General features: G+C 34.3%; 1 protein-coding gene across 1 annotated transcript; it reads left to right on the top strand.

Annotated features, from left to right (window-relative positions):
- The first annotated feature begins 82 nt into the window (after positions 1–82).
- Positions 83–21,702, top strand: LOC117918337 (probable sphingolipid transporter spinster homolog 2). The gene is made up of 16 exons (XM_034834906.1): positions 83–364; positions 1,146–1,277; positions 1,968–2,069; positions 3,223–3,327; positions 3,469–3,544; positions 5,747–5,821; positions 6,670–6,772; positions 6,876–6,926; positions 8,446–8,527; positions 11,027–11,124; positions 11,409–11,485; positions 11,650–11,763; positions 13,695–13,814; positions 15,268–15,396; positions 19,318–19,396; positions 20,955–21,702. The coding sequence occupies exons 1-16, from the start codon at positions 234–236 to the stop codon at positions 21,083–21,085; spliced, it is 1,605 nt and encodes a 534-aa protein (XP_034690797.1). The 5' UTR covers positions 83–233; the 3' UTR covers positions 21,086–21,702.
- The last annotated feature ends 2,150 nt before the right edge of the window (positions 21,703–23,852 follow it).

Here is a 23,852-nt window from a genome sequence, read left to right as displayed (position 1 = left end):
GTCAAAAGCACAAAACCCACCCCAAACGGCTTAATAAGTGAAATCGAAGCTTAACAGCGTGGCAAAGCCGCGGAGCGAGTCTTTAAGCTTATCTACACTATTTATTAGTCTTTGAACCGTAGGTTTCAACGGTACTTCAACGTTTCCAAGCAGAATGAGTTAAGCCTAAAAACAAAAAGAAAGGGGGAGAGACAGCCATTGAATGAAGCCATTGGCGGAAGATTGAGCTTTTTATGGTTGACGGACCCCCAAAACTCACCAACCCATCGCCGGCATCCAATTCTCTACACATCGTTGGCTCGGAAATGGCCAAGACTCCGATCGGTGATCATGCTTCCAATCCTTCTTGGTTCACACCTAAAAGGTGCTGCTCTATGTTTTTCTTCACAATATAGCGCTTTTTGAGGTTTTGTTATTTTCTTTTTTTAAAGAATAGGAAACACTAGTCTGCGGGTGTGGTCAATTTCTAGGGTTTCGGAATTGTTAGTTTGTTTCTATGTTTCTTCTGGGGAAAGGAAAGTAATAGAATTGAATTATGAGTTTTATGCTTATTCTATGTGTTGCACGCGTGAGTGGAGGAGTTTGGAGTTTTCCCATGGAGAAAAGCTATGTGATGGGATTTAGTTTGTTCCCTAGGTTTATATCGTCTACCACACAGAGGGCAATGCTTATGCAAATTAGGTTTTACAGAGTGTTTATATTATGGATGAGTGAAATTTTGATGGTTTGGTCCAGGATGCAGATTTTGGAGATGAATGATTTTTATTTTGTTTTTCATTCAATCTGATTATACCAATTACCAGTCTCTGAGGAGGTGTTATTGGTGGCTTGAATTTTTCTATATGCTACTGAGCTTCTAGGGTTTTAGCGTGATTAGTTGTTAAAAATGATCCCTTTTGAGCCAGATAAAGGTTGTGTGCTGGGCTCATGTTGAAGAAGCTTTCTCTACTCTTTAGAAGGCCTTGCTCATGGTTGTTAGCAAGAATTGAAGTAGTAGCCGTTGACAGTGCTTGTTGGATCATTTGAGAATTTGGATTGTTAATTTTTATCCCCGTCTAAATGTCAAATCCCATTTTTCAGAAAGCATTGGTAATGTTTGGTTGTTAAATTTGGTGTATGATAGATTTGTGCTTTTCTCTTTGCAGGTTACTCATAATCTTTTGTGTGATTAACATGTTAAATTATGTGGATCGAGGGGCAATAGCAAGCAATGGTGTAAATGGAAGTCTCAAGACTTGCTCAGAAAGTGGGGTATGTACCCCAGGCAGCGGAATTCAGTAAGATTTACTGAAATTCACTTAAGGTTTTGGTTTGGTTTCTTGAATAATATTTTGGCTTCTATGATTATGCTGTGTTGTCATGCCCAGTATGTGGTGCATCCTGATGGTAGCAGTGATACTTTATCCAATGCTGATAGAATGAGGGTCTGATATAAAATCATGTTTTTTTTTTTTGTTATCTCATAATTGACATATGGAGCAAAGGCATCTCTATGTGTACAACATCCATTCTTATGCACTAGTGAATTTTGTGCTCTAAGATTCTAAATACTTGAGGATCTTTTGTCAATTATATACACATACTTCCCAAGGCTACAATATGGAATCAGACACCCAAGACAGTTCTATATTGTTTAGGTCAAAACTCTGTATTCTTAGGTCCTGCTGAGCATGTGTATATTTAAACTGCCACCAGGGACAAGATGGGAACATAGCATGAGCTTGACAATTTCTCCATGCCTTCCCCATCCTAAGGAAGCCAAGATCCACACATATATTTTATTTTTATCCAATGCCTGCGCATTCTATGGAAGTTGAAAGACCAAGAATGCTTTTATCAGCTGATATAAAACAATTGCCATTTTCTAAAATTTGGCTGTATACATTTAAGCAGAAAACATTTATATAGCATTTTTCTTTTTAATTTCTTGGTTTTCATTGTCCTTATGATATTATTGTTGCTTGCAGGGGGGATTTTAATTTGAGCAACTTCCAGGATGGTGTTTTATCATCTGCATTCATGGTTGGACTTCTTGTAGCTTCTCCAATATTTGCATCCTTGGCAAAGAGGTGAATGCCTTCTATTATGTCATTGGATACTCTCCTCCTTATGTTTCAAAGTTTTTGATAGTAAAAGGCATGAACAAAATAAAATTTGGTGAAGACAATTATAAAAAGATATAGTTTAATTAAAAATAGATGAATGATTAAAAATAAATACAAATGGTAATCTCTATGCAAGGGTGAAGTAGAATCATCTGATGATTCTGATTGCATCCTTCTCCATTGCGCCAAAACAAGGATCTTGTGGCAATTGGTACTCTCTAGTTGGAGTGAAGTGGGCGTTTCCATTTTCAATAAGAGAGACCCTTTGAAGTTGGCATGGGAAGTTAGTGGAGAAGAGTAGGGGAAGGCCTGGAGAGCTGTCTCATTGTGCTTATTCTAAACCAATTGGAAAGAGAGAGATCACAAATCATTTGAAAATGTGGACTTGTCTGATCAGGTCCTAAAAATAACATCTGACTACTCTTTAGCTGTGAGTTAGAAAGTTAATAGATGAAGATTCAGTGTTTTTGTTACAGCTGATTGATTGCTGATTTGCCTGGGCTCAATTCAAGTTAAAGGGAGAGATTTTTTCTTTCCCTTTTTGTCCTTTCCCCTTTTTTCTTTGCCATTTTGGCATCCTTCATATGCTAACTGTGTACTTCAGTTGACCCTTTTTTGGTAATAATATTTTTTTTGCCTGTATATAAAAAATTGTTGTATGGTTGGAGTATTATAAGGGTTTCAAACACAAAACAGATGATGAGGTTCCAAAGTAATGTCAGCTTTTAATCAATAATGATTTTCTTACATGTCCTTCTACAAGAACAGAGCCATTATAAAACTTTTGTATGTGGAAATAAGTGACTTCTATGAATTGTGAAAGTAAATGTTGGTTTGGTGTGTCCTATGTAAACCTGAGGCACAGGATGCTCTATGGGAGGAGTATATCTTTAAGTAATACACAATCATGAAACTGGATCGTAAACTGTTCTCCTTCTCAAGGTTTGATTACTACTATGTCAATAGCTTACAATTTCAAAGAATTGGAAATAAAAGCCAAATTCAATTTTTTTAGGGTCTCTGTGCATTGTGTAGTTTTTTTTTTCTTTTTTCTTTTTCATTTTTATGTGGCATTGCTGTTTTGGTTTTGTGTTCTCATACATCATGCTTCTTGCAGCCACAATCCTTTCAGACTTATTGGAGTTGGACTATCTTTTTGGACATTTGCTACAGCCGGTTGTGGCTCTTCATTTGATTTTTGGTCTATTGCAATATTTCGCATGTAAGTGTAAAAATGCCAGCGTTTTTTATTTTATTTTATTATTTATTTATTATTATTATATTTTTATAAGTTGAATTTTTCAATCATTGCTTTCTTTCTTAAACTAGACTGTGAGCCATAGTATGGGTGATGTCCTTTCAGGTTGGTTGGTGTTGGTGAGGCTTCATTCATAAGTCTTGCAGCTCCATTTATAGATGACAATGCTCCTGTCACTCAGGTTTGTTTGATTGTGTGGTTTTCTTTATTTATTTTTTAATTTCCCTCTTTGACTTTACAGGATTCTATGTTTATTGTAGTTATTTGCTGTCCAGTACAATAATTTCGAAACATTGCACCATGGTTTATGGCAAGCGCTTTAATTACTAATAATCATGGTGGGAAGTGGTGGAAGGATACATGCTCCTGTCCTTTGTCTTTATTAGATTTTGTTGATTGGTTGGGTTCTTATTGAGAGTGGGTATTGTTTTTTGTAGCTGCTCTTTTTTTGGGTGGTGTCCTTAGGCGTCCGTTGTATACTTCCTGTGTACTTTGAGATGCTTTGTTGGCGCTTCCTTTTTCATAATACTCCCTTGCTTTACCTATTTTTTTTTTTTTTTTAAAAAAAAAAATCCTTTCAAAGGAATTGGATAAGGACTTTACCAAACCATTTCCATGCATATCTCTTGAGGTTCACTATTTGAAAAGCAATAGAGTACAATCCTTACCTTCAAAGGGAGGAGGTCATTTTTGACGTCCGTCTTTGCTTAAAGAGGGTGTCCAAAATTTCCAAGAATGCAGTCTTGCTGTGCTAACATGTTGCATCAATATGAAAGCAGAAGATGGCTTAATGATGTGTTATCAGCTTTTGATGGAAAGGCCAGCTTCTTGATTTGTTGAAATCTAGTTGTATGGCATATTGGAGCCATGGAAAACTAAACAAGTTCTCTCAAGCAAGCTATTAGGATTCTTCCCAACCCAAACCAATCCAATCGCTCCCCCCACAAAAGGGGAAAAAAAAGAAAAATGAAAAAGAAAAAAGGAAAGAATCTCCTGCATCTATACTGCTGTTGAACTACCTTGGTGATAGCATTGGTGTTACCTGATGTACTTATCATTTATTGGCAATACTTGACATAGTTTTCTTGTGCTGTTGTTTGCTAAATTAGGCACTAATTATACTTTTGTAAGCATAATTAATCCTACTTGGCTAAGCACAACTAGAGTTACTTGAGGCCTGGCTCAAGTTGCAAGGGGCTGGGATGGGTATGTGGGAGGTTCCAGGTTCAATTAGGAGGAAGAAAAATGTAGCCTATAAAAAAATGAACTTTTCTAAGCAAATTAGTATGTGTAACAGAAGATAATTGTTAACAGTTGGGTGCTCAATGTATACATTCTGTATACTAGGGTTGTGTTCCCCTTGTTTGGTTAATGTAAATTCTCTTTCCCCTGAACTAACTTAGAAGCTTCCTTACCCATAGGCATCAATTGAAACAAGAAAGAAAAGGGAAGTTTTAGTTTTAAATTGAACTGATGTTATAAAAGTTTGGCAATATTATCTTATATATAAGAAACTTATTTTTGGTGATTATATAAAATATCTAAACCACATATGAATGCTTCCCATGGCTTTATGGTTGTAGCCATGTTTTGTTTGGCCTTCCAATAGTAATAAAGTGATGATACCTCCTCTTGTAAATATATCTTACCATCATATGACATCTATCTGGTTGGAATAAGCAATACGAAATTCTTATGTTTCTTCTTTATACCTGACTTAGTAATGATACAAGTTTTTTATTTATATTTTTAGTATAAGCTTAGAAAGTAGTCTTTTTCATCATTATTTTAATTACTTTACAAACCTAGGATAAATGCTTGATGGAAAAGTGAGCATAGGTGCATGACTAAAACCAAAAAAAGAGAAGAAAAAAACGAGCACTTGCTAGGCTCATAGAGCAGCCAAAATGACATAAGTGCAGGATGCTGCTTGGTTTGAGGGAAATGGACAGCATTTGTTCCTGGTGCATTATTACTTTTCTTTTTTATGGTGTACTGGCATTAACACGGAAATAACTAATGTTATATCATTATATTCTCAACCATATTTAAGAAAGCAGACTGTTCTATGCATGTGTATATGCACTTAGGTATAATGTTACCTTAAAGCTTACAGAAGCACTAAGAAAACAAGCAGGGATGCTTATCTTTTCTCCAACATAAGCTTCTGAACTGCTTTGAGGCAATTCTCAGTATCTATAAAGGATGTAATATGAGACGCCCATTTAGATGCTTAATTCATGCTTGGTTTCGCTTGACTTGGTCATTTCTTCTTCTCTTGTAGTACTAACTGCCTTATTTGAATTTTTAACAGAGCATTTTATTTCTTCTTTGCTGTTTTTTGGTCTTTTATTTTATTCATTTTTTATTCTTTGTCATGCAGAAAACAGCCTGGCTTGCAATGTTTTACATGTGTATACCAACTGGGATCGCTCTAGGCTATGTTTATGGTGGTTTTGTAAGTTCACTTGTGTCACTAGCTTGAGATTCTTCTTTCAATTTTTAATTTTTTTTTTGATAAGTAAGATTCTTCTTTCAAATATTATATCTTAAATATTCTATTATGAAATTTTAATTATCTTCTTTTGTCAAACTCTTTTGTGATAAATACTGAACTGTACATTTAGTCAGCCATTGAAATGGACATGGTATGTATAATATTATATTTATGTTCAATTAAATTAATGAAAATATTTACAAAACCAATTTCAATGTTTAAATGAAATAACAAAAGTTAACCAATTAAAGCTAAAATGTAAATTAAGTTTCATATTTAGAAACAAAATCAACCAAAAAAAAGTTTCATAATTGTTAATCTAGATGCCATATAGATTGATGAATATATTCTTTAATAAAAAGTAAAAAAAAGGTTGGACTAACCTGTGGAAGACTTGGTTCAATCTGAAATAATATAGAAAATTATGAGTAGTATATTTGAAAGGAAATTCATCAAATGACAACAATGTTTTTCAAGAGATGAGGGGAAAAACAATTTTGGAGAGATTTTTCAGAGGGGGAGAAGACAGGTAGTTTTATCAAATCTTTTTCTTAGCAACAGTTGAGACATTTTTTTTCGATAGTTAAACTGACAGATTTAACTTTTTTTATTTTTCATTTTTATTTTTATTTTGAGACTTAAAAAGAAAGTTGTTCTGTGAAAAATTGAAGTCCAATTGCTGTTCCCTTCATCTAAATTGATTTCTAGGTGTTGCAAACATGTTGGCTTTCATTCTTGGTTGAATTGGTGAAATCCTCTAAATGCTATGTGTTTTCTGTGAAAATATATTTCTTGTGCAACCCTTTTAGGTTGGAGAGCATTTTAACTGGCGATATGCATTCTGGGGTGAAGCAATTTTGATGCTTCCATTTGCTGTTCTGGGTTTTGTTATGAAACCTTTGCAGTTGAAAGGTTGGTTTACTATACATGTTCCACGTTGCTAGAACTAGAAGTTCAATTCCTGTGGTCCCATAATCATTTTTACTTTCCATCCTTCAATGATTTGTGATCACAGGTTTTGCTCCGGCTGAATCAAAAAATGCAACAGTTGGTCCTGAGACTGAAGGTACTACATGATCTGTTATCATTGCCATGGTCTTGGCTTTTTTTCTTCTTCTTTTGTAGTTATTTCTTCTAATATAATTTTCTTTATGCAACACTGTTTATTTAAGAGAACACTATGGCTTTGCTCGTATTTCTAAAGGAAGACTGGCTTTAAAATGAGATGTAGAACAGCTTGTATCAAACTCAGAGTTGCAATAAGGTTCCTGAAAAGTCAAAATTAGAAGTAATTTTCTGACGTTTACCTATATTGCTGGCTATGTAGTCTATCCATAATGTGTTATAAGTCGGATCAGAAAGTAGAGTTTTCCATACTCCATTGTTTTCTAGCTTCACAAAGCACAATATTGGAACAGATCAAACATGCATGAATGGGCACTTTTTGAATTTTATAGACAGTGTTGGGCAACCACCATCAATTTTTCACAGTGCCTTTCTACAGCTTTTTGGTTTAAAATCTCCATTTCATTCTAGCATGTTAAAGGGCATGTTTCTAGTCGACCTTATTCATTTCTACTTTTGTCCTTTCTAATCTTTCTATTCATCAATTTCAAATCCTCAAGTTGCATCTTGTTTCAAATGAATGCATATCTCTTGGTTTCAACATTTTTTTCTGTATTGCTTATGTAGCACAATTGATCTTAATATATTTTATTTAGTTTGATCAGAGTTACAGCTATGTTTTTCAAAATAGAAAATGTGTCTCACTTGTTATCTCTTTTCGTTTAGGTTCTGCTTGTTCCATTGGAGAAGCTGTTGGCAATAGATTTCCATCGTAAAGTGTGAATCAATAGCTACTCAATTGATTTTCTTTTCTCCTTTTTTTTTGGGAGTTTATTCACCGTATACTCAAATGGCTATAGAAAACAACTACACTGATGGATGTGCTACTTTTAACCCTGTACAAAATGGTGTAAACAACTTCCTAATTTCATTGAATGTCTGAAAGTTCTCTGCTCTTGAATGAATCAAGGTGTATTAGAGTTGGTCTCCTCAAGTTATTCCTAGGGTTCAGTCTTGACCATCACCTAATTTTGATTCCAGGTCTAGTTAAAGTTGCATCTCTGAATTTAGTTTGGTTCAAATAATGTTCCTTGTGTACATGAGTAGCAAATTCATCCATCATGAAGCAATTAATTCTACTGCAGAAAATTCATTTCCTTAATAGCTTGTTCTCATTGAAGGTTTACTTGCCAGTGAAACCATCGTCCTTTTTTTTTTTTTTTTTTTTTTGGAAAAAAAATTGAAATAACTATGTTTAGGTTATTTGTGCACTGTTGTAGTTATCATATTAATAAAACTCACCTTAGCTATGTGGGTTTGGATGCACCAAACCCTTTTTGGCAATTGGCTATATTCAGGGCCATAAACACAATTTTTTTCTCTTCACTTGAATATTTAAATCTTAATTTCTGAATATTATTGGATATCAAACTGACAAGGATATGTGCATCAGTGATTCTTTTGTTTCTGTTTTTTTTTTTTTTTTTTCCTTTTAATTTACAATTTTATCCTAATTGCAGGTCCAGGGCTTTCAAATGTTAATGGTGGTGTGTTGATCGGAAATGAACTTATAAGTAATAATGCATCAAATAAAGCTTCGAAGTGAGTGGTTCTCCAATCCATGCTTTTCTTATGCTTTCTGCCCTTAAATTCTCGCATTCATGTAATTTGTACTTGAGCCACTTTGGATTATGAGAAGCAGCATCTGTATTCACTAACCTGTAGAACTGACAGAGTAGAGTGCATCCTAGGTTCAAAAAATGGGGACGAGAATGGTGGTTTGGGATAAAGGGCATGCCTTGTTCAATTTCTGTACATCTTTTGATTGATATTGAAGTTTCAATATCATTATCATGACAGATCAGGAAGGCTGGGGAAAGGGTCATTTATGGATGTGGATATTTTGGAGCCAGTTCATATTATCGATGTTAGATAGCATTCTGTTTAGTGGCAATCATGTTACTAGAGTACTGATGCTTGCTTCTCTGGCATATTTAGACACAGATCAAGTCTGCATTTGGTTTGTTGGCATTTAAACTTGGATGTAGAAATCAGTTTTTTTGGAACTAAATTTCCAGAATTTAATGGGTATGAGATCTTCCTTCTAATATTTAACTAAGAAGCTAAGAATACAAAATTCTTGTCAAATTTTATTTCCATCTACCTACCTAGGTTTGCCTTTGGGTGCTTCTTTCAAATGTAGTTTGGTTTGGGATGGGGTAGAGGAGAGGTATCGTAGAAGGCTGTCTATGTGAAAGAGGCAGTATATTTCTAAAAGGGGAAGACTCACATTGATTTAAGCACTTTATCCAATATGCCTATCTATTATATGTTCCTATTTGCTATCCCTAGAAAGGTAAGATTGAGACTAGAGAAGATTCAAAGAGACTTTCTTTGGGGAGGAGCAGCTTTGGAGAGTAAGGCCCATTTAAATGGGCTACTATTGCATGGATAGGAAAGGGGGGGTGGGGGGTTGGGCATTAGAAGTTTTTCATCCCTTCATTGGGCCCCTCTTGGCAAGTGGATCTAGGGGTTTGTTTTTGAGAGGGATGCTTTTTGGAAACAAGATATAGAGGGGAAGCATGGGAATGAAGAAGGGGATTGGTGTTCGTGTGATGTGAGAGAGGGGTATGATGTAGGTGTGGAAAGCTATTAGGAAGGGGTGTGACTTTCTCTTTAGTTGGGTTGCTTTTAAAGTGGGTGGTGGTATGAGGGTGAAGTTTTGGAAAGATAGATGGTATAGGGAGGAGCCTTTGTGCGAGTCCTTTTCCTCTTTGTTTAAATGTCCAAAGACACTTGGGTGGCGAATGTGTGGGATGCAACAGTAAGGGAGGTCACTAGAATTTGTGCTTCTCTAGACACTTTAATGGTTGGGAATTGGGTATTGTTGAGTCTTTTTTCTCAAGATTGCAAGATAAGTCGACGAGGAGGGATGTCTTTGATAGAATAGTTTGGAAGGAATTGAAGAATAGTGCTTTTTTTGTCAAATCCCTCATCTCTTTCTTGGAGTCGGGGAGGTCAATTCTGTCCCCTTCAAGCATTATTTGGAATTCATTGGTGCTACCAGAAACAAGTTTTGTTGGCTTAGGAAGCCAATTGGGGAAAAGTTCTGACGATAGATCTACTTCAAAGAAGATGGTAGTTGTTAACAAATAATTGTTTTCTTTGTAAAGTCAATGTGGAATCAATTGATCATGCGCTTCTTCATTGTGTCAAGTCAACGGTCCTATAACAATTGTTGTTCTCTGTATTTAGAGTAGTTTGGGTGCTTCCTATGCATATTTTGGACTTTGGGGAAGGAAAAAAACTGTTGAGCCTTTGAAAACAAGGAGATGTCAGATAAAAAATTGAAACATTTATTCCTAAATAACCTCTTAGCTTAGGTGAGGATGTACATAAAGGAAGGCTCATTGCCTTTGATTAAGTTTACTGCTTCGTTAGGATCTTATTGAGACGAGGGAGAGTTGTTTTTTGTGTTATCTCTTGTTGACTTTGCCTTTTTATGCTAGTTGTAGATGTCTTGTGTACTCTTTTTTTGCTATATTTATACATCTTTTATTGCCTATCAAATATATATATATATATATATATATATATATATATTTTCATAATAGGATTTGGTCAGCCTAGGAATTACTTGGGAATTAATGTGAACTTACCTGACAACCTCTCAATTTATGAAAATTGGATGTAGTTATAAATAAAGAAACACAGTAAGTTGCCCCATTTTTCTTTTATCTTCATTCACTAGGAATGAGAATTTAAGAAAATTTAGAAAGTCTTGTATGGGTGTGAGATTTTCCCAAATTTGAACTTTCTAAATTATTCACACTCAAGCATGGGTAATCTTGCAGTTGGATATCGTGTAATGTACTCATTTCTTAGTTAAGATGCCCATAAACCAAATGCATTCTAAGTAATATTGATTCTTGTATTCTGTATTCCCGTATGGCCTTTAACCTTATATTTTCTCTTCATGCATATAATTTCTTCAATTGATCATTATAAATCTTTCATTCAAGTTATTATGGACATACCACCTGAAGTGCTAAGTAGGATAAAGAACTGATTTTGTTCTCTTCTTTTTTTTTTCTGTGGCAGATCAAGGGGTGCATTCAAAATGTGTAATCAATTCCCCAGATTTCTGATAGATATGAAAATGCTTTTGCTCGATAAAGTTTACGTTGTAAATGTTCTAGGTATTTTGTCTACTGTCTTTATCTATACGGAATTGCATTTTTTTGTCAGATAGTAAGCTATAGAAAGTATCAATGCCAAAATCATATGGTCATATAGCTGTGTATTATTTTCCTTTATACTTTTCATGGTGAGATATTCAAAAGTGGTAGTTGTAGTAACTCATACTGGCTTATATATTTTCACTATAGAAATTTCAAATGGTATGGTGTTTTCTTAGGTTACTAATCATATAGTAAATTGTTTGGTTTTTATAGTAATTCTACTACTGTTTATTGTTTGGCAGGATATGTATCATACAACTTTGTAATAGGAGCTTATTCATACTGGGGGCCAAAGGCTGGTTATAATATTTATCATATGGTAATGTTATTTATAAACCTTCAAATGTTAATTCTACTTCAACTTCTTTCCCTGTTAACTTTTTCCTTTTTCTTGGATGCAAGTCCTTATCACTTGCTTGAAGCAAATGCAACTTTTCTTCCTGTTATTATGGTGCATTCTGGTTAAATTAAGGCTTTTGACAGAATAATGCTGATATGATGTTTGGAGGAATTACAATTGTCTGTGGAATTTTGGGAACCCTAGCTGGAGGCTACATTCTTGACTGCATGGATGCTACAATCTCTAATGCTTTCAAGGTGAATTCTGTTGTGTCAAGAGAATATATTTCATTGTTTGTTTATTTTGTTCTAATTTACTTTTATTTGTTTACTTTACACCTTACAACTTGATTATGTGCCCTCTTAGTTACTTGATTTTAGTTGGATGTGTACATTGGCAAATATGAGTTTTTGAAAGATTGTGATTTCTTATTAAAAGAGCCGAACACAATTTTGTTGTTTATAAATCAATACACTATTTTTTCCCCTCCAATTTCAAAACTAGGTGACTGTTGTTGCAAGCCTAGTGATTTAAGATAAATCCTGTCTTGACATGGGAGTGGTTAGGATGTCGGAAGAGGGAGTTAGGTAGGTATAGAGTTTCCTATGAAAAATTCCAATGTCCAGACTCTGTATCATCTGAACCATCAAGATACAAGTTAGCTGATCTCAGCATCCACATGAGGGAATGCCAATATGCAGGACAATTCTTAGGTTTCTTTAACAGATGAGCTACTCACCATGGGCTTCTAGCTATGCTTCATATCTATAGAGTATTTGCACTATCACATTAACATGATAGGTCTTAAATGGTTCTTTTTGTTTGTCAGTGGATCACCATGTAAACACAATTTCAACTTTGAAATCATAGACAAGAAAAGGTGCACGAATCTTAATTTTTATTGATAGGAGAAAAATGGGGTAAAATCTTTTAAAATATATTTCATAGAACAAAGTTGTCCCCTGATTTTTTTTTTTTCTGTCAAGTAAATTTAATAAGGAATTATTGTAAATATGCTTTGCAATGATATATCAAACTGTTACCTATAAAAAAAAATGATTTATCAAACTTTTTGTAGAAGAGAGATTGAAGAATAAAAGGTAGAAAATTCTTTTCCTTAATTCTCTTTTCTGTACAGAGACTCACATATTTAAATCTATGTAACAATTGAGACGGGGCAATTCATACACTCTAATTACATACAAAAAATCCTAGCATCTTAATTAGGAACTTTCCTAACTCAACAACAACAAATCCCTTTGATCACGGGATTACCTAATTCTCTTTACAAAATCACAACTTCCCTATAAAAAAAGTGGTGTATCAAACTTTCCCAATCATGGAGCATTTTATTTTCTACAAATTCAGATGGAATTTGGAACTGTTCAGTGGCATAGCTTCATTTTACCCCCTCAAGGGCTTGCCCCATTTATGCTCTATTTATATGAACTAACATCAATTTTATAAAATTTTATCTTACCACTTTTTTGAACTGCATTACTTTATTTTAATTGGAGGAAATATTTGTCTTCCTGTTTGTGTGGGTGTGGCTCCTGTGTGACAAATGATGATACTGTTTGTAGAAAATTTGCATATTCATGAACTTTAACTATGACACATTGCAATGTTACACTTGCTTCTTATGCCTTCTTTCAAGTGTTAATAGACATGTGGAAATTATTGATTTGTCCAGAATTAAAATAATTTAGATACCTGGCAAGTAAGTGGCTCGGCTTTTAGCCTTCTATGCTTGTAAACTTTAATGTCTTGTTTTCAGATATTTCCTGTTTAAATGGTTTTTTTTGTCTTGTAATGGGTCATTTGTATGAATTAATATTCATTTATTATTTCCTGATGTTTTCCAGGCAATCTTGTCTTTCTCTGAAGCTCCTTAAATTTATGCGGTTACAAAGATTTCTTATTCATCTATTCACTTGAAAGAATTAATTTACTTCTGAAAAGACTGAAGTTTTAACTGTATTTGATAACCTTGCATATCCCAAAGATCTGTAATTCTTCTATGCATGTTAACACAGATTGCCAATAGCTTTCGATTGTTAAGTCATTGGATCTGTTCTGTGTATGTCTTCTGTTTAGTCACCCAACTTCAGAATTTTGACTTCATAGGACGCTAACTTGCTTGTTACTGGTTTATGATATTGAATTCCTTTCTTGCCTTCCATTACAGCTTCTTTCTGGAGCGACCTTTTTGGGTGCAATATTTTGCTTTATCTCCTTCTGCTTAAAGGGCTTGTATGGGTTCATAGCACTTTTCTCAGTGGGTGAGCTACTTGTATTTGCCACACAGGTAATATATAATTTAGTAGTTTGGTTAGAAATTTAGTTTTTTTAGATTGCCCTCACAGTTTTTGCATGCTTACCAGTTATTTTATTTATTTATTAAATATTAAAGGATGTAGTAGACATGATATTTCCCTTTTCAGTTCAGAAGAGTTGCATTTTGCTCTCTTTATGCATCAAAATGTTTGGGGAATTGTCAATGATGCTTATTACAGATCATATTTCTATGCCCATATCAAAAGAGAAAATTACATTTTTAGGCAGCTTTTTGGAATATTACTTCAGTAGATTGTAGGATTATTGACTCATGGAGCATTACTATTTGTGTAAGCCATAACCTCCACATCTGCTTGTAAATTAATTGTAATGATGAATGATATTATTCTAGTTAATGAAATCTGAAATTGCTTGAAGTAATGATGAAATATGTTTCTGTTAGTGTTCTTCTCTTGCTTGATACTTGATGCAAGCGTATATATGATTAATTTTCTGTTGTTGGCACCTGTAAGGCACTTTGCCTCAACTCCCATGTCCCAAAATGCGTTAGAATGGATTTGGTAGACATTAATATTGCCCTTTCTCAACCCAGTTGGTTTACTTCTCTCAGCCTCTTTTCTTGGTTATTTCCTAAGCAGTCCTTATATTCCCTATGTGTATCACATTTTCTTTTTCTTTCTGCTAAGCATTCTAATCTGTTTACTACCTTGGTTGTGTTAAGGGCTACAATCTTGAGCATTTAACATATTGGTATCATGACCCAAATGTGAGCTATCTTCATGGTATCTTCCAGCCTACGTTTTTTTTTTTTTTTGAAGAACTCATGGTTTGAGATATTGGTTTATATGCATCATATCAGCATTCTTGTGTTAAGATTGTTGGCTTTGTCCTCTTACCAAAGAGGTGATCTATCATATAGTCTTGGCTGTCTGTATCAGCTGACACTGTACTATTGTAGTCAATATGGACCATTATGTCTATAGAACTTGGTGATAATTCCTTGAGCAGCTCATAATTTGGTGGATATTATTTAGTTATTTTCCTGAGGTCCATCCTATCACTATTATCTCACATTTTTCTTACTTGCTTATCTATATCCAGATTTACAAGTCATGATGATGATATACTGCTAACTGCTAAATTTTTTTGTTTTGCCATTATTTGCAAGGATTCTTAAGGCATTAGGAAGATATAGTGCTCTAAACAGAGTGTGACCCAGCATTTTAATTTAACTTTGAGAGATATTCTTTGAATTTTTTTTGGTTTTTTATTTTTATTTATGGGCGTATAAATAGCCAGGTGATGTATCAATTATGCCAAACCATTCACCTCAATGTTGACCAGCTGAAAAATTTTATAGTACTACTAAAAAATTGGCTGGTTACTTTTCTGTTTTAGTAATGTTATGGGAGCATCTAATTTCAAATCTTACCCATCACTAACAATACAACTTTGCTTTGCAGGCTCCAGTTAATTATGTTTGTCTACATTGTGTTAGACCAAGTTTGAGACCATTATCTATGGCAATGTCAACTGTTGCAATACACATCTTTGGTGATGTGCCTTCTTCACCACTTGTTGGGATCCTTCAGGTGTGCCTTCAGATTATTTTTTTTGCTTCATGTCTGCTCGTTTTTTAACTAATATTTTATCACTTGTAAAGTGGTGCTGATGTGATTTCATAGCCAATGTTCTTTTTCTCACAACAGCAGCAGTTTCTTGTTTCCGAAGTTTTGTTATGATAACACCAGTGATTTTGTAAACTGAATACAAAAATAAATTTAAGCACCTATTAAATTTCATTTAGTAACTACAGTAAGAAACAGTGAGGTGGGGAGAAAACAAGACATTATAACTGTTTGATTTATGCCTGTCAATGTGAGAGCATTATCATACACACACACACACACACTGCATGCAAGCACGTGCAGAGAAACTCTAGTTTTTTTTTTGCTACTATGTGCTAAGCTACTGGTAATCCTGCACCAAAAGCTTGCCTATGACTTCTTATTTTTGTTTGCTTGTTTGTCTGTTTTATTTATTTACTTATAACAAAACGTGCGTACATGCCTGTTACATTTGACTTTCACATGCACACATGTATATACAACCGTGGTAATTGTATTATGATGAGAGTCTATGAAAAACTTAGATTTCCATGTTCCATAGGTATAATTGTTTGGAACAATAGCAGGAAAGAAAAAATTGAAGTTATCATAGTTGTGTTCTGTTTAGTTGGATGTAGATTATTTTTTTATAGGCATGTTTAGTACAGTGTTTCGAAAGGCGTTATTGGGGCCTGCTTTGAGGTGAGGGGACATGAAAATGCCACAAGACATTGAAAAAAAAAAACGCAAGACACAAAAGGCGTTCCCCTTTTGGCCTGAGGCATGCTTTGCATATGCCTTTTATGCCTCATAGTTTGAAGTGTGAGCCTCTTGGTTGCTGAGGTCGCCTATCCCAAAAAAAAAAAAAAAAAAAAAAAAAGAATAGAGAGAAACCTAACCATAATAACTCACAAAATAAAGAAAGTAATTAAGAGATAGAGAAAGAAACGTAACCCTAGCTCTTTGCACCTCTAGCGGCTTGAAGATTTGACCTTTCTTTGGCGACAACCTCGCTAAGACGGAAGCACTTACTTCGATCTCACTCCAGCAACATCATCTAGGTGGTGTTATTTTGCTGCAGAGCCTCTTCCTTGTCTCAATGGACAAAACTTCATCTTCTTTGGCTTTCTTTCTCTTCTCTCTCAGTCTCTCACTTTCTTTTCTTACTTCTCTCTCTTGGTCTCACTTAATCGGTCGCTTACACAATTCCCGCTTCTTTCTTGTTTTATATGTATATATATTTATTTTTGTTTTTTTTTTCTCACCTCACCACACTTCTCTCAATTTTTTATTTTCTTTTTCTCACCTCATTAGAGTTCTCTATTTCTCACTTTTTTGCATCATGCCCACAATTTTCACAACCATTGTTTTTATTATTATTGCCATTTTATGACTTAGTTATAGTTTTTTTGTGAAAGTATTTAACTATTAGTATGGTTTTTAATAATTCTAACTTGTTATCATGTTTTTCATTTATGCTGTTTTATTTTATCTTATTTTATATATTTTAACTTTTTTAAATATTTATTAATTTCAAAAAATGTGGGTCTTAAAAGGTTTATGCCTTGCCTCATGGGCACAAAAACGCCTCACCTTACACTTTTGCCTTTTAAAACTTTGGTTTAGTCTAATAGAGATGAATTAATGTAATAGGTGATTAATTATCAATATGGATTTTATGCCACAAAATTTGTGCTACCAAAGAAAATGATAGCCTACACCAAAATAAAAATTTGGGCAACATATGTTGAGATAAAGCCCTCAAAAGCAAGACATGATGTAATAAAATTAGACTTGATTTGAGCATTCAGATTCATATTATTTGCTTTATACATGACTTAGTGCATTAGGAGTTACACAGAAGATACAAGTCATGAGTTCCTTGCAAGATGATAAGTAATTCATAGTCGGTTAATGGATTTAGATAATCCAACAGAGACTATAATGTACCGCCTCCTATTGGAGGGATGACTTGTCTTGGCCGTCGGGATGGGGTTCCCATGGTAAGTGCATTAGTATGTACAGTTACACATTAGATAAGACCCATAGTGAGCCATGACATAAGGCTATCGGAGAGTCATAACTTCACTAAGTTGTTATGTTGTATTGCCTTTCAACCTTGAGAATATTGAACTTGTGTCAAAGTCAATAGTGGCTTTGACCTACAGGTATGATCCTAAAGCTATCATACATTCCCTATGAATTGGGTCCCTGTTAATGGAAGCTGGTAATAATAAGTATTCTCAATAGAGTTGTCATGATATCTTATGGACTTTGAGGTAGTGTGTCCCCTTGAGTGATCCTAAGGACATGTGATTAGAGGATTTGTGGTTTTAATAATTTCTTAAGTGGAATTTGACATGTCCTCTTCTGAGCTAGGATATGTTAGTTGATCACATGATTCAAGGATTTGTAACTCAAGGATGATAGAGGTAATCTTGAGAGGCTGATAATTTTTACCTTATTAGATTATAGACGCAAGTTTATGGGGAGATCGTATACAATGCATAGCAGGTCATAGACTCGGGTTCTTGTATTGCGTTGTAATACACTTAGGCTATTGAAGAACAATTAATTCTCTATAGTGGGATATTAAGTCAACTTCAAAATTAGATTATGAGGGAACCTATTTTCCTATGAGTCTTAGTGGTCTCCACTCGAACTCATATTTCTTGATGACACGGTTTATGAAGGTTGTATAAGTTTATAGTTCATTTGTATGCATAAAGACATTTAGTAAATGCGCAAAGTTGCATAAGAGCTTATGAACAATTTCTTTGGACTGAGCTAATTGATTAATTGGAACCCAATATGGCTAATTAATCAATTAAAACCCTTTTTGAACTAGATTAAGTGATCCAAGACCAAGGTGGACTCAAGTCACTTAAGCCCATGGAGTTGCAGGACGGTCAACACTCTTGAGGGTTGGGTTCCCATGGAGAGTCCTAAGGGCTTGGCCATGGGAGGTTCCTCGATTATCAAAAAAAAAAAAAAAAAAAAAAACAAAGGTCACTTAAGCCCATGGGAAGCCTATAAACACCCCGTTAGGGTTTTAGTCTTGCTTCATGTCCACTTAAAGAGAGAGAATCCTAGCCTCCACCCTCTGTGAGATCTCCACCATCTCAATATGTGAGGAGCCATCGGGCGGAAGATCTCTAGGTCTTTGAGGTCATCTTCAACACTTTGAATTTATTCCAAACCTAAAGTTTAGTATTTTAACCCAAAAGAATCAATTTTGAAAATTGGTGTTGCTTCCGTTGTGGATAGATCTAAGATTCCAACAACATATACCTGGTAGCTCTTTGTTATCCTGAAATTATGTGGAGTTCTCATTAGAAAACTGAAGGTTTTATATATTGACTATCTCATATTATTAAACTCATAATGCACTGTAAATCTATACATGATATTGCAGGTTTTTCCCAAAAGCTTTGTGGTATAAAAGATTGAATTGATATATATTAGTTGTTATGTTAGAATTCTCTGAAAAAATTTGAATTAACATTAATCTTTAGGCTTCCTTTGTGTTTGGGATAAGTGGATTGTGGAAATGGTATTGGGAAACCTCACTAATCTTTTACTTGCAGCACTAGAATATGTCCTATTTATATCAATTCTGCAGTTTTACAAAATCATGCATAGTGGCTTCCTTTTTTACTTTTTAGACTTCAATTTCTGAGGTAGGAAACTGAGTAGAACGATAATGAGTGTAATACTTTGGTGCCCAAATGATGATGCTAATGAAAGAAACCTTGATATGCTCAGTTTCTCCTTTCACCCTGCTGGTGATTTAGTGCCTAGTGTAATTGCTTACCTTCTTTAACATCTTTAGCTTTTCTTTTTCTTTTGGCTTTGATTTTTTTTTTCCCCTACAGATACCATTTTGATTTTCTGAATGTTGTGCAGGATCATGTTAACAATTGGAGGGAGACAACTCTTATTCTAACATCTGTTCTGTTTCTTGCCTCTGGAATATGGTTTCTAGGTGAGAAATATACACTAAATCAGTTAAAGAACCTAATTCTAATTATCATGCCTATCTCTACCTTCCAATGTAAAGTCATTGCAAAGCTTTCAAAAATTTACCTAAAAAGCTCTGCTACTGGATTCAAATAGCTTGTTTAAAGATTCTCCTATGTCTAATCATGGATGCTTATCTCTGCCATTCATCATAAAGTCTTCCACTAGGGTTTCCAATATTACTTAAAAAGCTCTGCTATCAGAATCAAATAGCTTGTACAGTTGGGATTGTGTGCTGGAAAAATCTGGGTCCCAACTATTTAGTCTTGTCATTGTGCTCCATGTAAGATCCATTTATTTAGTTAACTCATAAACCATCATGTTTTTTTCTCAATTTTAATGCTTATTCTTTTGTCCGGCCTTTGTCTTGCTGTGCCTTCAACTTGAAGCATAGTATTCCTCATTAGAGCAGTTGGATTGTCTTTTCTGAACTACCCCAACACTTTTGGTTGGATTTGATTCAGCCTTCCCTTTTCTAGGCCTACCTTTTAACTTGCAGCATGCATATATTTCTGGGCCTATCTCTTAAATTTCCATTTCTTTCATGTTCAAGCCTCTAAATAATTTCCAGTAAAAGCTTCATTCATGACTTGTCTATTTGATTTCATAAAACCTAGTGCAACTCCAATTTTCTTGATTATTATTTATTTTCATGTTTTTATAATCTTTTTGAGCAAAGTAATCAACCATGTTATATGCCAATATCAACCATAGTTAGATACATTAGTTATCAATAGCAGATGAGCTTGCCAGCTGAACACGAAAACCAGTGAATCACTCTTGGTCAATGTGATGTATATAAGGGGAACTGGCTTTAAAACTGTCTAAACACATGATCTTTTATGTTGGACATAGAAGCCAGTGAGGTCCAGATGGGGGATTGGCTTTGAAAGGCCCTCTGAATGCATAATCATGTGAGATCTATACGCCAGTGAATTGGTACAAGCAGATTAATTTGTTACTTCATACTTCCAAACTGTTTTGCTTAATGCATCTTGAAAGGTTTGAACCCCAAACCTCAGTGAGAAAGTCCTGGCAATGCCTATTACTCTTTCCAAAATTGTGTTATCCAGTTGCATCATTTTATACCATGGTTCAACACAATATTACATATCTGTACCGCATTTGAGAAAAGCAAAAGAATTGGGTAATTTTTTCTTAGGACTTGGGAAGTAATTTTCTTGATTTTAAGAGCTAAAAAAATAATGCAACTTTTGCCTTAAAAGGTTAGAAAAGTATTTTGAAAAAAGCTAGCCATGTAACCTCTTGTGTGTTTTTCTTATTTATTCATTTTCACAAATATAACTTTGGGTGTAAATTTTTTATTCAAATTGGTCATTCAGCAAGAGAAGTACTTCATTAATGCCAAGCCCAGAACTTTTTTGGGTGTTTTTATTTACATTTTCATGTGTGCTTAGGGTGGAAATTTCTAGGTCCAAGCATGCTCAATTTGCTTAGTGTTGAATGTGTTTTCCAAACAGCTTGGGCTGGTTTAATGAAAATTGGTTGTATACTTTTGACAGGAGTCTTCCTAGACAGTGTGGACAGATTTAAATTAGATAGTGAAAATCAATCTGTGCAAAGCAAGGCCACCATGAAACCGTTGCTTGAAGGAGAAGATGATGAGATGCCAGATACTTCTACTGGGCCATAAAGTTTCAGTATGCTACATTTTTAGTTGCAACAGGCTCCAACAAATATTTCAGATAATGCTTATAGCTTTGCATATGAATTGAAAAAAGAAAAAAGAAAAAAAGAAGATTATAATATACTTGCATGTTAGACTGGTTTAAATTGAAAAACAGTTTGATCTTATTGAGTACCTACTTTCCTGTCCCGACCTAGTGATGAGTAACAATTGAAACTCTTTCAACAAAACTAGGGAAATGCTGGTATTTATGAATGAGGGACAAAGGAATTAGGTTACTCACTTTGATCAACTAGCAGGCTGCCTGAGCTGCATACTTTGGAGATTGTGAGAATTCAATGAGAAAGAGATAAAATGACTCTTGTTTAAATCAGTCAGAGAACATGCATGTATATTATAGTTAACAAAAAAACTGTAAGAAAGCTATGTTCATATCGGTTAACAGTGATTTTATTCTTTGCTTATTGTATTTTTCGTGTATAGTTTTCAAACAGAAATGTAAATAGAACTTTCTCTGAGGTGTTTCGAGAATTTGACTCACACATTGATCCATATTAAGGAGTTTCTACTGTTTCTCTACTTTATGTTCTGTAATAACAAAATCTTAAATTAGTGTTTCTCAACCATAATGTTTATTGTTGTGACGAAATTATAGCTGATAATTACGATTTTGAATTTTTTTAAAAAAAAATTGGATAAAATTGTAGTTAATGATTATGAACTACTGCCATCAATTATGATTTTGAACTTAAGCTTAAGAACTTGTGAGTTTATCCTTTTCTTCACATGGCCTAGAAATTTTCTTTTGGGTGTTTTTTTTTTTAATTTAAATTCATGGCCTGTTTATGGGAAAAAAAATTTGTTAAAATGGATGAGAATGGCAGGTACACTGAATTTTCAATTGATTTTTCTCTAGAATGTTTTCCAATATTTATATTTCATAAGTTTCCATGTGTCATCTTTTCATTGGATCGATTGATAACTCTCCATAATAGAAAAGATGCCCTTTGGGCTTGCATAGTTGTGTTAGTGCGAACACGCCTCCTATGTGCATTTTGCCTAAATGAATGGTTTATGTAGGTGATAACACGACTATCAGATATGTCTTTCTAGATGAGTGGCTTTGTGGACCCTCCCTCGATCCATTGATTGACATGACTTGCGATTACAAATATGTGGAGAGAAAATGTGGTTTTCGAGTTTTGAAAAATCTGTCCCCAATGAGAAACCGTTTTGTTTGGAGTCGCTACTTATTTATTTATTTATTTTTTGAAATGGAAAATTAAGTAAGAACAAAAACCCCTCAATGACTCCAGTTAAGAAAAAACAGTCTGTGAAACTCGATTTCTGGTTTCATGGATCAGGTTATCTATTAAGAAGGTACCTCATGCAAGGTAGCACCCCTTTAGGTCTGGGGTTCGGTCTTTACTAATGAATGGAGTACATTGGAGCATATGGGTCAAAGATCAATCAATCTCCCATATGTTACATAGATGACTCATACAATCCTATTGGTATTCGCCATGCATAAGAGATCGACAATCGGAACAATGATGTGTACCTAAAGTCCCTAGCCATGTGCTATGGAAAAGGATGAGTCAATAAGCATAAGCATACAACATATGCAACCACCAAATTTACTAAATTTAGTCGTATTTCTACTTGAATTAAGAAAATTTTCAGCCATGAACCAAGCCTATATATGTAACCTTTAATCTCCATCAAACGGCCACCAAAATGCAGCCATGAAACTTCATTACATGGCTAAAATTTAACTATTCCGATTTCATTGATTTTCAGCTGGGAATTAATATATTTTCCACTTGAATTTCATCCGCTAATAGCCACAAATTCTGTAATTCTCCATAAAATAAAAAAAAATTCAGCTACCAAAGATCAATTATGGGCCATCGAATTCACGAAAGTCACATGCATTTTATTAAAAAAAAAATAAAAAAATCATCAATTCAAATATTTAACAACCACCACTTTCACTCATTCTTACCATTAAAATAATAATTCAAGCCTCCAAAAGTCTCACCATGTTGCTGCCACCTTTTCCATTAAACTTACCAATGCGGCATGAACTTCTACCCCAAATTTCCATGTCCAACCTTGAATTTTAGCCAATTACATCATTTAAAACTTTAGCAAATCTATACTTGAAATTTCAGCCATGATTTTCATTAAAAATTTCAGCAAATAATCGCTCGAATTTTAGTCATGGTTTTCATTAAAATTTCAGTATTTCTCTACTTAAACTTCCATAAAATTTAGCTGCTTTATTTAGCAAACACAACCACTAAAATTCAGCTATGACTATCCATTAAGGTGACCACTTTTCTCTATTTTTTCTCTAAAAAAATTAGCCATAGAAATTCACACACACAAGGCCACTATTTCCATAATTTTCCACAAAAATTCAATCATGATAATTCACCCATTTATGGCCACTAAAATTAGATTTTTAGCTGTTGAAAGTGCCCACTACCAGTTTGCCATGTTTCCAATTCAAGCACAAAAAAAGATAAGCAAGTTACAAAGAAAACAATCAAGAATAGAAAGTTGACGATCCCCTCTCAGATTTGATAATTTGTGATCATCCACTGCCCAAAATCACCAAGACTAAAAAAAAAAAAAAAAAGAACGAGGATCAACAAGGGGTTTCAAGGCTTTGAGTCTCCTTCAAGTGAAGATGAATCAAACAAGGGGTCACTCAAGTATGATCTAATCTTAAACAACAAAGAAAAAAATATGCAAAACTAAATGCCCT

This window comes from Vitis riparia, chromosome 7 (assembly GCF_004353265.1).
Source record: "Vitis riparia cultivar Riparia Gloire de Montpellier isolate 1030 chromosome 7, EGFV_Vit.rip_1.0, whole genome shotgun sequence".
Taxonomy (NCBI): Eukaryota; Viridiplantae; Streptophyta; class Magnoliopsida; order Vitales; family Vitaceae; genus Vitis; species Vitis riparia.
Note: the sequence above shows the minus strand (reverse complement) of the source record. Positions and strands in the feature narration are given on the sequence as shown.

Bases quoted from the DNA above. Each gene is read 5' to 3' on its own strand.
- LOC117918337 (XM_034834906.1), top strand. From the start codon at position 234: ATGGTTGACGGACCCCCAAAACTCACCAACCCATCGCCGGCATCCAAT. The intron at 3,328-3,468 runs GTAAGTGTAAAA...ATGTCCTTTCAG, and splicing joins TCTATTGCAATATTTCGCAT to GTTGGTTGGTGTTGGTGAGG. The intron at 6,773-6,875 runs GTTGGTTTACTA...TTGTGATCACAG, and splicing joins GAAACCTTTGCAGTTGAAAG to GTTTTGCTCCGGCTGAATCA.